The sequence below is a fragment of the Triticum urartu genome, chromosome 6A (genome assembly GCF_056163025.1).
Source record: "Triticum urartu cultivar PI428250 chromosome 6A, HENAU_Tu73, whole genome shotgun sequence".
Lineage (NCBI taxonomy): Eukaryota > Viridiplantae > Streptophyta > Magnoliopsida > Poales > Poaceae > Triticum > Triticum urartu.
In genome coordinates, this window is record NC_141878.1 from 581,096,362 (window position 1) to 581,112,509 (window position 16,148).

General features: G+C 45.2%; 4 protein-coding genes and 1 pseudogene across 6 annotated transcripts; 2 read left to right on the forward strand and 3 right to left on the reverse strand.

Moving 5' to 3' along the window:
• Positions 1 to 323: 323 nt before the first annotated feature.
• LOC125512975 (F-box protein PP2-B11-like) lies at positions 324 to 1,911 on the reverse strand. Of its 2 annotated transcripts, XM_087528992.1 has the most exons (4): positions 1,592 to 1,911; positions 1,349 to 1,485; positions 727 to 961; positions 324 to 647 (listed from the first exon to the last, which is right to left on the reverse strand). In XM_087528992.1, exons 1-4 carry the CDS (start codon positions 1,859 to 1,861, stop codon positions 594 to 596), a joined length of 696 nt encoding a protein of 231 aa, XP_087385118.1. In that variant the 5' UTR covers positions 1,862 to 1,911; the 3' UTR covers positions 324 to 593. The 2 variants fall into 2 exon arrangements, with proteins under 2 accessions (XP_087385118.1, XP_048533986.2); XM_048678029.2 differs by having other exon boundaries at positions 324 to 961.
• Positions 1,912 to 4,047: 2,136 nt separating this feature from the next.
• LOC125512977 (glutathione reductase, cytosolic-like) lies at positions 4,048 to 14,056 on the forward strand (annotated as a pseudogene).
• On the reverse strand, positions 4,214 to 5,449 carry LOC125517013 (F-box protein PP2-B7-like). The gene is made up of 3 exons (XM_087527322.1): positions 5,222 to 5,449; positions 4,987 to 5,114; positions 4,214 to 4,796 (listed from the first exon to the last, which is right to left on the reverse strand). Exons 1-3 carry the CDS (start codon positions 5,270 to 5,272, stop codon positions 4,316 to 4,318), a joined length of 660 nt encoding a protein of 219 aa, XP_087383448.1. The 5' UTR covers positions 5,273 to 5,449; the 3' UTR covers positions 4,214 to 4,315.
• On the forward strand, positions 5,806 to 10,640 carry LOC147966614 (F-box protein PP2-B11-like). 2 transcript variants are annotated; one of them, XM_087527320.1, is made up of 4 exons: positions 5,806 to 6,030; positions 9,752 to 9,805; positions 9,944 to 10,080; positions 10,166 to 10,640. In XM_087527320.1, the coding sequence occupies exons 1-4, from the start codon at positions 5,806 to 5,808 to the stop codon at positions 10,638 to 10,640; spliced, it is 891 nt and encodes a 296-aa protein (XP_087383446.1). The 2 variants fall into 2 exon arrangements, with proteins under 2 accessions (XP_087383446.1, XP_087383445.1); XM_087527319.1 differs by lacking the exon at positions 5,806 to 6,030 and having other exon boundaries at positions 9,472 to 9,805.
• Positions 7,151 to 7,969, reverse strand: LOC147966615 (F-box protein PP2-B1-like). Its single transcript, XM_087527698.1, has 2 exons — positions 7,845 to 7,969; positions 7,151 to 7,652 (listed from the first exon to the last, which is right to left on the reverse strand). Exons 1-2 carry the CDS (start codon positions 7,943 to 7,945, stop codon positions 7,151 to 7,153), a joined length of 603 nt encoding a protein of 200 aa, XP_087383824.1. The 5' UTR covers positions 7,946 to 7,969.
• Positions 14,057 to 16,148: the final 2,092 nt, after the last annotated feature.

A 16,148-nucleotide genomic window follows, 5' to 3' on the forward strand; every position in this document is an offset into this window, starting at 1 on the left:
GGCAATTCAGCTCATTTTTTATACAATCTTGGAGAATGTTTGATACATACAGTACTTCAAATAGATTAGTTTGCAGGTGTTGGTATTTCGCTGAGAATCGACTAAATGAACCAAATGAAGAACGATCGTAGATGTTCTTTGCTTACTTTGCTTTTGTTGGTTGTGTTCCCGCGGATGCTAGGAAAATCTCCTGATACATGTTGTACCTTCTTTAATACAAGATCAATAAAATTTCCCATCATCTAAAAGACATAAATAAAAGCCTTGACTTTACATACTAGTCAATGTATTGGTCGAGATGAAAATAGATAAAGAAGATAGAGTTACAAATAGCAACAGTCATGTACTTTCACCAACGAACTGTTTCGAAAATTTAGATGGATAGTTAAGGTTTCACTTGCAACAACTTAAACAGATTGTTTTTTAGAAAGGAATGTAGACGACATTCTTAATCCAACAAGCTCATCAACATCATTGCTTAGTTCTAATCTCAATACCCCACACAATAAGACCAGTCTTCCAAACCCCTCCTTCGGTTTCCTTTAGGCACACAGACAAATCGCTGTCGCAGCTTTCACCGTTGTAGAACTCGCCTAGCTCGACCTCCATCCAGCCATCAACCCTTTTTCGAGGGAGCATAACTTCATCTGTGAGAGGAATTGCATCACAACTTGTATGAGGCATATAGTCTTCCCAACTACACCTCAAGATATGTTTGCGAGGTACCCCGTCATCCCCGTCCTCCATATAGGCTTGGAGGCAAACTTGGCGTGTTGAGTCATCATTCCCTCCAACAGTGATTGATGCCTCTTGAAACGGGAAATCGAGCTTGATGAACTCATCGGCTAGCTTGAACACCATGTAAGCAGCATACTTGGAGTTTGGGCTGAGCATTGTGCTATGTATTTCGCCACGGATTAACAGCCACCAAACTCCCTGAAGTTGAGCTGCTTCACGGAAGCTGTTGCAAATGCAAGAGTATGGGTATGGTTAGTACCATGGTTTTCAATTTTAGTTTGAGAAAAAATTCAGCACCAACCGAAATTCAGTGAATTTCAGTTTGCATTTCAGCCAAATGACCGAAATATTCACTTGAATTCAATGAACAAATATAAATTTTTTAAAAATATTTTGAAAAATATTTGAATTCCTGTGCAGTACTGAAATTGCTGAAATATTTGGCCGAAACATAATTATTTCAGTGTCTACTGAAATTACTAGAATTCAGTGAATTTCATCGAAATCTCACTCAAAGTGGAAACCAAGGTTGGTACTGACACTACATGGAACGAATATCATCAGACCAGAGACGATAGGAACTAAATTAATAGGGCCAATTACTACGAACCTGTTGTTTGCTTGGATCTCATCAGAACGGAGCTTGATCCATTCCCAGTAATCTATTGTCTCGCCCCACGAAATATGCAGCGACCTCGCCGAGAGCATGTAGCACTTGGTGCCAGTAGCCCGGTCCAGCCGCATGCTCTGCACATAAGAACGGCGGATCGATGGATTAGCCGATTTTCATAAGCAGTACTGGTTGGGTTGGGGACTTGGGGTGATATACATGGGATCTGTACTACGTACGTACCACGAGCTTGCCTGGGAGGAGCGCCGGTTGGTCGGAGAGGTATCGGAACAAGCCCTTCTTGGACGGCGGCGCGTGGGGGAGCACACCTTCAGCGAACCGTGGGAGGTCGCGGGGCAGGAAGCAGGACCAGACGGCGTCGGAGTCCGCCGCGGCGAGGAAGGAGCGGGAGACGGCGGCACAGCGTCCTGCGTCCGGCGGCGACGTGCGGGAGAGGATCGACGCGAGGAGTTCCTCCGGCAGGCGCGAGATCTCGTCGCCGTCTGCTTCCATGATGGGATGGATCTGCGGATTGCTTCCTGTTGGATGGAACGGCGTGTTATTTCAGGGGGTTGGAGCCTTATAGGCGAAGGAACCGCGTGCACAAGGCGCACGATGGGCTGATCGGCTGTACTACTCGGCAGTAGAGCGATGACAGTTTTTTCTTTCTTCGCGAAGTAGGAAAAATCAGCCTTTTATTTTAGAAGGAAATCAGCTACACCTATATATTCTGTCTGGCCCACAATTACATGCACTTATAAATTCAGGCCGGCCCACATTTACATGCCTTTTCTTTTCTTATGGCGACAGTTGCATGAAATGTTTCTGCATCGAGACAAGGTTTTTGGAACCATAGTTCAGCTCCTCCATATCTGGTAGACAAAAACGCATCCAACTCTAAAGAAAAAAAAACGCCAACTTCTAAAGAATTAAACTTAAAGGTTCTAAAGTTCAATGATTATGGCATGTACGGTTAACCAAAGATTTGCTCGATATGGAGTACTGTACAATAATGTGTTTATATGTGTTGTATATTGTAATGAACAAACTTTTTTTCATCTATATGCAAGGGCTCGAAAAGGGAGCTCGGAAATAAATTTAACTGCTTTCAAAACACCAGAGGATGAAAGAGAGAGAATCATATCCTTTTTTGGGCTATGCATCCAAAACTAATTTGATAGTCTTTCATCAGCTCCTGGATTTTAAATGACACTACATTGTTGCCTGTTTCGCTTACTTCTCAGCTCAATGCCCCACACTATACGACCACCCTTGTTGCCTCCCGTCTTCTCCATCAAGCTGATGGACACCTCATTGCCATGGTCTCCTTCCTCGTTGTGGAACTCTCCTAGTTCCACCTCCATCCAAATGTTGGCCATTTTACGAGGCAAAACAATGTCCTCTCTTGGAGGAACTGGCTGACGAGGAGGAAAATAAACCATCATGATGTACCTCTCAGACCTTGTTTTATTAAACCTCCTCCCAGGGAGATTGGAGGGGATATGGAGGGATTTTGACTTGTAGGGTATTCAGTCCCTCTCAATACCCTTCAAATCCATCTCAAGCGAACAAGCCCTGAGGCGGCTCATCGGACCTGTCCCCATCCTTGACGCAGCCTTGCAAACAAACTTGCCGGATTGACTCCATTCCAGAAACACGAACATATGCTTTTTGAAATGGGGAATCGAACCCAAAGAACGCTCCTCGCTTGACAAACATGTATATTGCGTAGGTTGTGTTTTGGCAGAGAATTCACTTTGCACATTTCCGTGGATCTCCAAATTTAATATGTTGCCGAGTTTAGCGACATGTGAGAACCTGTCAAACGCCGTGTAGGGATATACATGATGAGTAAGTTTTATACAAAATTAAGGCTTTTAGTATGAAAATATATATTGCTGGAAATTGAAATTATTGAACATTTTGCCTCTTGTACCGTAACCATCAGAAACTAAGCCAACAGGGATCCAGTTCTTGTAGCCCTGCATGGGGGGCTGCAGCATGCGGGCTGGAATCGTGAAGCAATCAGCACTGGTAACACAACAACGCTACACTTACACGCATTTTCTACGGATTGTGCTTACGGACGCCATCATGGCCTCACTTGGTTAGCGGAGATTGAAACGGCTGGTCCCCATATTCCTCGCACGAGCTGCGACTTGACTCCACGTCAGTCCGTAGGGTCCTTCCGTAGCAAATCATCCGTAAGTACAGCATTATTGCTGGTAACCCGATCTAACTACAGGCTCAGCATGTATGTTGCAGGCTTGTAGCAAAATAATGCGACAGTAAATTTCACTGAACTGAAGCTTCAAGATTCAAGAATGAGTACCGTTTGTGCCGGAGGAGGGCAGGTTGGCGGGAAATGTGCATGAACAACCCTACTTGGACAGCAGTGGCGAGAGGGGGAGCTCGCCTTTGGCGAGCCATGGAAGTTCACGGTGCAGAAAGTGGACCAAAAGTCATCGGACTCGACCATGGCACGAAGGGCAGGGAAGACGACGGCGACTAAGAAGGCGTCCCCCGGCGACACGAGTGAGATCATACGTGAAGGGTACCAGAGACGGCAGCGGCACGCTTATCACTTGATTGTGGTATTATGGCTTGTTTTGTAGCTCTGGCCCAACTTGCTCAAGCTAGATTATTACAGTTCACTCCCCCGCCGCTGCTAATGAAGGTGCTATAAATAAATGACTCACATGAAACATTCCATCTCAGAACGAACGTACTATATAACATTGTGTGTTGTTTCGTAATGAATTAGTTTTATTCCTCTCTTTATAAGGGAGCTCAGAAAAGGCTTCCACATCTCCTGTTCTCTTACTGGTTTCATAAAACAAATACATCTAACTACATTCGGAACAAAATATCACTTATTGAGTAAGAGTTTCAGCCTCATTCTATGTAACAAAAATTAATCCAATAAATTCCTCTTTCTAGCCCCCACATGGTATATGGAACCAAATGCTACCATCTTACTGGCCTTTGTTGCTTACTTCTTATCACAATGCCCCAGACAATAAGGCCGTTCTTGGGTTTTGTTGTCTCAGTCAAGTTAATGGAGACCTCACCGTCACCTCCCTCATTATGGTACTCACCAAGCTCCACCTCCATCCAATCGCCGGCTTTCTTACGAGGGAAAACAACGTCATCTCCAGGAGGAACCGCATCACGATTACGATAATAACTTGGCATGATGTGTTTCCGAGGTGGATCATCGGCCCTGTCACCGTCCTCGACATAGCCTTGCAGGCAAACCTTCCGGACCGACTCGCTCCCAGCAACGCCAAATGAAGCTTCTTGAAACGGGAAACCGAACCCGCAAAATCTAGGCCCTAGCTTGAACACCATGTATGCCACATAGGTTGTGTTTTGAGAGAGCATGTTGCTCTGTATCTTGGCACGTATCTCCAGTATGCCATAACCGAGTTCCCCTGCTTGTGAGAACCTGTCAAAACGTACATAGAGACATATATGCATGTGCTTAAATTGTGGTGGTCATGTAACGGAGAAAGGCGCAAAAGCCACTAACTAATTAATTACAATGAAAGTTTTAAATAGAAGACTGGGCAAAACCGTGATTAAAACTGACTACTAAATTTGTTAGGGAAGTAAACAAAGTTGGGAACTGCTCGAACCTTTTGCCTCTTAAGCCTCCTGGGACTGTACCTACACGTATCAAGGGCGTATGAGAATCATTAGCTTGCAGCGCACTGGCCGACAGCGTGAAGCACTTGGCGCCGGTGGCCTTGTCCAGCTGCATGCGCTGCAACGTACAGCACGTAGGAACACAGGGCAATACTTAAGCCAGGTGACAAACTAATCGATGTGTGAAGGGTTGCATTCGAGTCGAGGAGTAACGCACGCACGTACCACGTACTTGGCCGGGAGGAGGGCTGGTTCAGCGGAGAGGCGCCGGAACATCTCCTTCTTGGTCGACGGCGGCTTGCGGGGTAGCTCTCTCCTGGCGAACTGCGGGAGGTCGTGTGGCAGGAGGCGGGACCAGACGGTGTCTGAGTCGGCGGCGGCGTGGAAGGCCCTGGACACAGCGGTGGCGCGGAAGGCGTCCGCCGGCGAGGTGAGCGAGATCACATGCACCAGCCACCAGGAGGTCCTCCGGCAGGCGCTCGATCCCGCAGGCGGCCGGCGCGTCCATGGTGTAATGTGATGTGGAATTGAACAAGACGTATATATAGAAGGCAGCTGGAGCATGGAGGTGCGCGGTACTTGCTAGCCGCTGGAAACCGTGCATGCTACGTAATGAAGTGAGGAGGATATATGGATCGGAAGCTGTACCAAGGAACCGTGCAACGTGCATGGTACGTAAACCAAGTTTAATAGGATAGGAGTTATATATTCATTTGTAGGTTTACATTGCTTGATATGTACGGAAACTAGTTTGAAGTTGAACTAGCATGCAGGTGCAGGATCGAGCGTCTGCTGCGGGCCGGGAAACCATGGAGCGGGCCGCCTGCGGGATCGAGCGCCTGCCGCAGGAGCTCCTCGTGCACGTGCTCTCTCTCACGTCGCCGGCGGATGCCTTCCGCGCGGCCGCAGTCTCCCGAGCCTTCCGCACGGCCGCCGACTCTGACACAGTCTGGTCCAGGTTCCTGCCCCGCGACCTCCCGCGCTTCGCAAAGAAGGAGCTCCCCCGCAAGCCGCCGTCAACCAAGAAGGGGGCTGTTCTTATGCCTCGCCAACCAACCCGCCCTTCTCCCGAGCAAGTTCATCGTATGTCATCGTTCTTCGTTAAGCTTCTCAACTCAACCCTGAAGCTTCTTGCGGCTTCTCCTGGTTCTTCGTTGCCATTGTTCAGATCGATCTGTTCTTTGCTCGATGGCCTAATTAACCGGGCCTTCTCCTGCAGCGCATGCAATTAGACAAGGCCACCGGCGCCAAGCTGTGTTTTGATTTTCGGTCGAAAAAAGTGGATTTCGGCCGAATTTCGGCCATCTCGGCCTGGGGCGAAAAGTATATTTAGGCCGAAATTGCTTAAATTTGGCAAATTTTGGTCAAATTGCAGTCAAAATTTGGTCAAATTTCAGCCGAAATTTTTGAAAATGGCCGAAATTCGGCCATCTCGGCCTAGGGCAAAAAAAAGCTCAAACCGAAAATCAAAACACAGGCGCCAAGTACTTTGCGCTTTCGGTTAGCACGATACAGTTTACGCGGTTTGGGATGTATGGCGCTTGATCCATCCCGGTTTCATAAGAGGCAAAAGGTTTAGTTTACACAAGAGGCAAAAGGTTTAGTTTCATAGCCAATATAATTCTCCCCTAGATACCTTGCAATGCACGATTTTCCCCTTATATATAACACTTTAGCTATACGCAAGTCGCCTGAAAATTAATTTGGACCGTTGAATTCTACTTCAGATTCGTGCTCATATCTTTTTTCTGGCTGCTTTGGGATGTTTTCTCTTGACTGACCATATATTTTGGGTCAATCGATTCGCCGAACTTATTACATGCGTGACCCAGCCTTCCCCTTTCTCCCTTTATTTCTCTGTTTTCTTTTATTATGCGATGTTGCTTTTGTTTTCTGTTTTTCTTTATTAATTGGTTTTCAGTTTTTTTTTCTTTTGCGGCTATTTTAGGATGTTTGATGAGTGTAAATGTATACACATAATAACTATACAATATGTGTCAAAATTGCATTATTATATGACTAGTGTTTCATATTACATGGACGGCACCTGCTGCGGGAAGGGCTGGTGTTAAGAAAATTGGTCCTGCTTAAGACTAATAGTTTCATATTACATATTACATGGACAACACCTGCCCATGAAAATTGGTCCCTTTCTTAAGACTCGACATCTTGTTGTCTGATTCTGATCTCAATGCTTCGCACGATGAGACCTGCCTTGGGATACAGGTATTTTGTCTCAGTCAACGCAACGCGCACCTCGTCGCTGCCATCTCCATGATTGTAGAATCCATCCGCTAGCTGCAGCTCCATCCAACCATCTGCTCTTATGTGCGGAAGAACCACGTCGTCTTCAATAGCAACTGCACGATACACTTCCAACCAATTGGTACGGTCCTCGACATGATTTTGAGGCACCACACCGCCAGCACCATTGTTATAGTAGCCATGGAGGCAAGCTCGTTGGGTTGACACGCTTCCTCCAACATTGAGCAACACCTCCTGGAATGGGAAGTCAAGCCCGCAGCCTCGATCCGATAGTTTGAATACTAGGTAAGCGGCGTAGGTGGAGTTCAGGGAGAGCATCTTGCTGTCGATCTTGCCGCGGATTTCCAACCAGGCAACACATCGGAGTTGAGCGGCTTCTGATGCGATTCTGCTGCAAAACATATGGCACAATTAGTTAGTGTATGTTGGTCTTTTTGTCAAGAAGTAAAAAACAAAGATTGAAACAACAGATCAACTAACTTGCCAAGTAAAAGCAAAAAATTGCATCAATCGATTAACTAACCGAGCATCCATAAGAAGATAGGTACATGAATGAAAGGGTGTACGTGAGGTGGTGTGTGACCTTTTGCCGGTTTTCATGTCGTGCAGAACGTCGACATGTATCCATCTCCAGTAGCGCGGCTCATCTTGCCACGAAATATTCAGCACCCTCGCCGATAGCATGTAGCACTTGCCGCCGGTAAACTTGTCCAGCCGTTCGACGTCGAAGAAGCAGCGAAGCAGCTAGGGCGAGAAATGTACGTACCGTGACTCTGCCTAGGAGGAGGGTGGGCTCGTCGGAGAGACGCAGGAACCGTGCCTTACTTGACGGCAGCGTCGCGAGGGAGCGCTCGGTGGTGTCGACGAACCGTGGGAGACGGAAAGTTGCAATATAGGACGAGCTACATGGTGCCCATTATCTCAACCGTTCCTATTTTACGAGATGTGTGCTGCTAGCAGTGCTGGAGCAGAGGTTAGCAGTGCTATTACCAGAGTGTTTGACCCACACGTGAGCACACAGTGCTCTCCTAGGCTAGCTAGTATTTTCTGCTTTCTAGTTGTTGGCTAGTGCATGTCTCATCCTGCACGTCTTGTCCTGGTGCTCTCCCCTGTGCATCCATTGATTTAGAGAGAGAGAGAGAGAGAGTTCTGGGGTTCTTCGTCCATCCTGGTGCACCGTTGTGAGAAGGGGAATTTCTTATTTTGCATATGAACAGTAGTACTATCACAACCACATGCGAAAATATATATTGCACATATTTACTCCTCTTCTTTTGTTTTTGTACGATTGTATATTCTTCAACATACACATGCAAATCCGCGCAAAAAAAGCATGCACATGTAAATGTTGTTCGGTCGTGGTTTGATGCTCTTAGTCAATCATATTGGTCTGATCGGTGTTGCTTACAATATGAGATGTAAGAAGCATAGCCCTGTACCACTCTCCTCTGCACACATATTATACGAGAGTATAGTATTTTTGGTTTGTATCCAGTATAAGAATGATACTTCCTCCGTCCCAAAATATAAGAGTGTTTTTCATATTAGTGTAGTATGAAAAACGTTCTTATATTTTGGGACAGAGGAAGTAGTTGTTTAGGAAAAAAGGTACCCCAATGCTCAATTGGTGGTCTGCAACAAACTGCGCCTTGCAGTGTACAGTAGCCTACAAGTGGGAGTCCTTATGCGTCTGACACAACTGCAAACACACTGCTATGCGGTGCCGTGTAGGTCTAGCTCGTCTTACAAGCGTTGAGTGCCCTGGCGCACTTGCTGATTTCAAATCTTTGCACGTATCCATATGAACCTCAGACCAGCTTGGACGGCTGTGATATGAGGTGCCGTGTAGCTCAATCTACCAAAAACCGTACTCCCGTGGGAGATCGCCGGGTAGGAAGCGGGACCAGACGGCGTCAGAGTCCATAGAGACACGGAAGGCACGGGAGACGGCGGCTGCGCGGCAGGCGTCCTGCGGCGATGTGAGGGAGACGATCGCCGCAATGAGCTCCTCCGGCAACCGCAGGATATCGCAGGCGGCTGTCTCCATGGACGCCTCCGCGCGTCGTCGTCCACCGGCCGAGTTCTATCGGTTGAGATTGATCAGATCGGATCGGACACACATGAGATCAAAAGCGAGACGTGTAGAGGACGATTTATGTCCATCCAACACGAAGCAATTTGCCTCTCAAAAAAAACACGAAGCAGTTCGCAGATCCTATCCGTCTCCTCCTCCTATCTACCAACCAGATCACCGCGAGAGACGCCATCATGGAAGCAGACGGCAGCGAAATCTCGCGCCTGCCCGCGGAGCTCCTCGCATCGATCGTCTCCCTCACCTCGCCACCCGATGCCGGACGCTGTGCCGCCGTCTCCCGGGCCTTCCTCGCCGCCGCGGACTCCGATGCCGTCTGGTCCCGCTTCCTGCCCCGCGACCTCCCACGGCTCGCTAAAAGCGTGCTCCGCCGCGCGCCGCCGTCCGAGAACAAGAAGGGCTTGTTCCGACGCCTCTCCGACCAACCGGCGCTCCTCCCAGGCAAGCTCGTGGTACGTACAGATCCTATATGTATCACCCTCAACCCATTTACGTAGCAGAGGGCTAGCTGCTTCCTTCTTAGCTTGATTCAAATTCCAAAATTGGGTGATGGATCGATCCATCTACCGGCTCTCTTTCTTTTGGTGCAGAGCATGCGGCTGGACAGGGCAACAGGCGCCAAGTGCTACATGCTTTCGGCAAGGGCGCTCAATATTTCGAAGGGCGAGACCCGATCATGCTGGGAATGGATCGACCTCTGTTATGATGAGATCCAAGGAAACACGAGGTTCAAAGTCGTTTCAATGGGTATTTGGGGAAAACCTATTTTAGTCACCACTAACCATATATACCCTCGTATTAATTTGCGGCAGCTTCCGTGAAGCAGCTCAACTTCGGGGAGTTTGGTCATTGGAAATCCGTGGCAAAATACATAGCAGAATGCTCTGCCGAAACTCCATGTACGCTGCTTACATGCTGTTCAAGCTAGCCGATGGGTACACCATGATGGATTTCCCGTTTCAAGAAGCATCCATTAGCTATGGAGGCACTAGCTCAAAACGGCAAGTTTGCCTCCAAGCCTACATGGAGGATGGGGATGACGGCATACCTCGCAAACATATTTTGAAGTCAAGTTGGGAAAGACGACTGCCTCATAGCTATTGTCTCACAGATGACGTCATGGTTTCTTGGAAAAGGACCGATGACTGGATGGAGGTCGAGCTGGGCGAGTTCTACAATGGGGAATCCTGCGACGGTGAGGTGTCTGTGAGCCTAAAGGAGACTGAAGGAGGGGTTTTCAAAATTGGTCTTGTTGTGTGGTGTATCGAGATTAGAACTAAACAATGATGTTATTGAACATTGTTGGATTCAGAGCCGTCGTCGTACATTTCTTTACTTTATACCGAAACAATATGCATGGAAGAACAATCAATACAGTTATAGTACATAATTTGTCATGAATGGAGCAGCATTCACCAAAGTTACAGAAAAATCCTAGCTCTGGTGCTGCACACAATACCTGGTTCAGGTGCCTTCTCAACGAGAAATATTGTGCATGTGTGCTCGAAAAACTAGAGCTAGTTGCCAAGCCAAAAATAACCTATAGTTACTACAAGATCAAATCGTTGTAATTGGGACATGTTCAAACTGAAATCTATTGTTCACGACACATACTGAAAAGTATTATTCGATGTTTCTTACAAAATTTTTTTTGATCAAAAGGGGTTTCCCCCCACTCCATTTTATTAAAACGGGGCACACAGCCCAAGCCGACAGTTTATAGTTCTCGGATCTAGCCTAGAGTAGCAGAGTCAGGATCGCTTAGAAGGTTTACATCTCGACGTAGCGAGCAATGGCTCAAACAGGCCAACAGGGAAACTAAAGGCACAGAACTACTGAAAAGGAATCAGCCAGTGTGCGCCTTCAGTATGAAGCCTCCCAGCCTGTCTTCTAGCTTGCCTCCTCGTCCCTTGTCCAAGCTATGCGCAGCACTTCACCTCTTCGACGGTCCAGGAGCAGGAGACAACGTCGTAGAAGCACAGACTGATCTCCCCACATAGGATCTTCCATTGATGTAGCAGGGAGCACACCCTCCCCAGAATTGCCCTGGTGCTTGTCCACGGCACGCCCTGAAAACATAGATCGTTACGCATAGTCCAAATGCTTCAAATGGTAGCAACACAAGCAATGCCAATCACACTTTTTTATTATTGGTATCCCAGAGGCCAAAGAGCTCCCCCATACTACCCGGTTTTTGAAATCCAAATATATCAGCAACATCTTTCCAAATGTTATTTGCAACCACAGAAACGAAGAACAAATGATTAACAGTTTCATTCTCACAACAGAAAAGACAAGTCACATCATTCACAGGTCTTCTCTTGCACAAATTGTCTCTGGTGAGGATTTTATTATGATAGGCTAACCATAAGAACACCAAGTACTTATGTGGGACCAGAATTTTCCAAAAAATAAATTCCATATAAGGGTAGAAACCCCCACCCTAGTTAATCATCTCACAAAATGAGCTCACACTGTATGTCCCAGACGCTTCAAGCGTCCATACAAGGTGATCTTCCTCACTATATGGTTTCTTATTGGCAATCACTTGGGTTAGAGCATCCCATCTAGCAAGGAAATCTTCATCAACACATCGGTTGAAGGAAAGTTTCAGGGTTTCCCCATCCCAAACCTGGAGACCTTACAGTTTTGTTGTTGACAAATCTCAAAGACGTCCCAAAATTGTGTCATAAGGGAGATATCTCCGACCCAATTTTCATGCCAAAAACTAATTTGCTTGTTGTTGCCTAAAGTCCACCTATAAAAAGGTCTTGCAGCAGCCAAAGCCCAAGTAAAACCCTTCCAGAAAGGTGAGCCTAAACCTTGTTTTGACCAGAGCAAATTGGGTTTATCAGTATTGTATTTGTGGTCAACTAACTTCACCCAGTCCCTATTATTGTTCTGGTAATATCTCTTAGCCCATGAGGCTAACAGTGCCATATTAAACTCCCTCAAGTTTGGGACACCAAGGCCACCAAACTCCTTCTTTCGGGATATCATCCCCAAGTTAGCTAGGTGATATTTATGATTTTCATCAAGGTTATGAAGGAAATATGCCCTAGAGGCAATAATAAAGTTGTTATTTATATTTTCTTATATCATGATAAATATTTATTATTTATGCTAGAATTGTATTAACCGGGAACTTAGTACATGTGTGAATACATAGACGAACAGAGTGTCCCTAGTATGCCTCTACTTGACTAGCTCGTTAATCAAAGATGGTTAAGTTTCCTAGCCATAGACATGTGTTGTCGTTTGATGAACGGGATCACATCATTAGAGAATGATGTGATGGACTAGACCCATCCGTTAGCTTAGCAGTATGATCGTTTAGTTTATTGCTATTGCTTTCTTCATGACTTATACATGTTCCTATGACTATGAGATTATGCAACTCCCGGATACCGGAGGAACACTTAGTGTCCTATCAAACGTCACAACGTAACTGGGTGAATATAAAGAAGCTCTACAGGTGTCTCCAATGTTATTTGTTGAGTTGGCATAGATCGAGATTAGGATTTGTCACCCGTGTATCGGAGAGGTATCTCTGGGCCCTCTCGGTAATGCACATCATTATGAGCCTTGCAAGCAATGTGACTAATGAGTTAGTCACGGGATGATGCATTACGGAACGAGTAAAGTGACTCGCCGGTAAGGAGATTGAACTAGGTATGATGATACCGACGATTGAATCTCGGGCAAGTAACATACCGATGACAAAGGGAACAACATATGTTATTGTGCGGTTTGACCGATAAAGATCTTCCTAGAATATGTAGGAACCAATATGAGCATCCAGGTTCTGCTATTGGTTATTGACCGGAGATGTGTCTCGGTCATGTTTACATAGTTCTCAAACCCGTAGGGTCCGCACGCTTAACGTTCGATGATGATTTGTATTATGAGTTATGTGATTTGATGTTACCAACCGGGACCAAAGGCCCTCCTGCTTGAGCTTGCCGCAGCGGTCACGTGGAACACCATCTGTCCCGGTTCGTAAGCGAACCGGGACTAAAGGTGTTGAGCTTTAGTCCCGACCCTTTAGTTCCGGTTTCAGAACCGGGACAAATGGACCTCTGGAACCGGGACAAATGGGCCTTTTTCTACTAGTGTTATTTTTCTCGTAAGGAAAGCCTGATTTTGCTTTTACTTTAAAGATGCCAGGAGAAGTTTGTCATGAAGCTTGTGGTTGGTGCTGAAAGCGATAAAATACTCGGTGGAGCCATGTGTGGACCAGATGCAGCGGAAATTATGCAGATAAGCATTTATGGAGTTCTTGTGTTCATTTCTTTTAAATGATCCCTTTTTCGGTTAATCATTCGTGGTATTCTATACTCGAGCCTCTAAAAATGCAGGGCATTGCTGTTGCACTCAAGGCTGGAGCTACCAAAGCGATATATATTTGACAACACCGTAAGTCGAAAGGGATTTCCTTCACATTACAACAGAGGCCCAGATTTTGGTGTCTTTTCAGGTTCTAATTATGGTACCCGTTGGCTGGCTTTGCAGGTCGGGATCCACCCTTCTACCGCAGAAGAGTTTGTGACGATGCGGACCTTGACCAACCGCGTGAGCCCGCCATCCAAGCCAAAGACAAACTTGTAAGCGATGATACCCGGGAACTCTAGATGTACATTAGGTTTTTTTGTTGTTGTTGAGAGAGATAGATGTACATTAGTTTGGTGGCCCATTGCTTGGCATTTGACCTTGTGTATTTTGATAGAAATAAGGTTTGTGTGGAACAGTCTGTACAGAAAATCGTGGGATTGCCATGATTTCCGATCTAAATAAGCCCTTGGAGTTGAAATATTTTCCCATTTAGCCTGCGTGCGTCCTTGAATAGTATCGCCTGCTCAAGTGCCTTCAAATTTACTGGGAGATGCTTCCCAAAGAAAAAAGGAGTTGCTTTTTTTAGGAGAGAAGGAAAGAGGAGTTGCTTTTTTTTACTAGTAAGCTTGCACGTGCAATGCACGTCTCAAGTGCAATCAAAACATTTGTTTAATACTCCTATTTACATAGGTTTCCACTTAATAGTGTTTGTTCTGGTAGAAGAAAACCAAATCTCATCTGCAAATGAAGAAGTTGCAAATAGATTAAAGATGAATGTGTTATGTAACATTGTAGCTTATACCAATAAATCAATTATTAGCTATTTTGTGTTCTTATTATCCATGTGCTTCTACCCTTGATGCCTATTAGACTTCGGCCTAGATCCATGAATGCACTCACAAAGATTTTGTATTATAAATCCCCTACTCATTTTTTTATCTATATCCATGAACGTATTCATAGAGATCTTTATATTATAAGTTCTGTTGTCGAAATAGACAAATATGTATGGCTCGGACTTAGCTCCACAAATAGACATGTCTTGCAATTGCAATCTCCACCTGTAATTCATGTTGAACACTCTTATCTCTTCGTTTTTGTGTTTGGAGATTTTAGTTCATAAGCTAAGTTCAGTAGAAGGAGATATAACCATTTAGCTATAAATCAGTGCACTTCTCGACCCTTATAAATCAGTGAGCTTTGAAGCAGATGAGTTAGCTTGGAATTCCTACATTTGAGAGAGAAAAAAAAATAGGAGTAAGACTGAGCTGAGGGGATGCTTCTTTTAAGTAACTGAGCAAGGCCGATGGTGAAGCATGTAGATACTGAATAAGACAGCGCAATATGGAATGTGGGCATTTTTGGAGGCAAGGGAAGCAATAGCATCAATCAGTGCAGAGAATACAGATTGCTCGATGAACTTTGCCTCCTTTGACGTCTCTCCTACTTCAGTTTTAGCAAAGTGCTCACTTCCAGCAAGGTCAACCAACCACATGTGGCTTTTACTACTTTACCCAGTCACCAAATGCTCACTCCTGACAGTCACCAAGCCACAAGTTCCATAGTGAAGGTTTTTCTCTATTCAAGTTCACCCATGTGCAAAGGTGCATACATTGAGTCATTGATCTCACGACGGCAAGATCTTAGCAAATACAACCTGTGAACAAAACAATTAGAATACGACCAATTAAATTAAAAACCCTCTAACAATAGAAGCATATCAAAAATATATTCAGCAAAGAATGCATATGCTTATTATCATACTGAATGACTCTCCTATTCAAAATTTTAATATGTCAGGGTGTCTAGAAGCAAATACAAATTGAAAAATTATCATGAATGTGGTATCGATACAATTCAGTTTGTAAGAACCTTTTGAAAATCCAAATTTTGATGCTCCATGTTATTTTATAGGGAAGAAATTGCCTGAGATTTTGGGACAAAAGTTAGATCAAAGAGCGGTGCTGACGGCCAGCTCCCGTGAGCTGCTCAACCTAGGTTGTTTGCTCAAAGATGCAAATGCAGATAGAGGCTATAGAGAGAGATGGGGTGCAGAAGCAAGGCTATTGTGTGAATATAGTGTACATGTTAGACTGAGAAAATATTTTTCAAAATAGCCACTTACCAAATCACCATCTAATGTTGACAACAAGTAAGCATCTGCAGCAGCTATCCCTTCATGCATTTATCTATTTGTAAGGACAAAACATGGATTGGATCATGGGTTTTGCAAAGTGAAATTCTAGCAAATCTGCAATCAGTATATACATATAAGTAAGAAATCAATGAAATTAACACTTCTAAAACATAAGAATAATGGTAGACATATAGGAACACATTTTAACATCTCGTACAAGCCTGTTGATTTATAAAGGATGATTAGTCGAGTATGTGTTGTTCTAAACAGTTATATTGTGTTGAGTGGTATTTTTTTACAGAAGAAAAGGACAATGTACGTCCGCC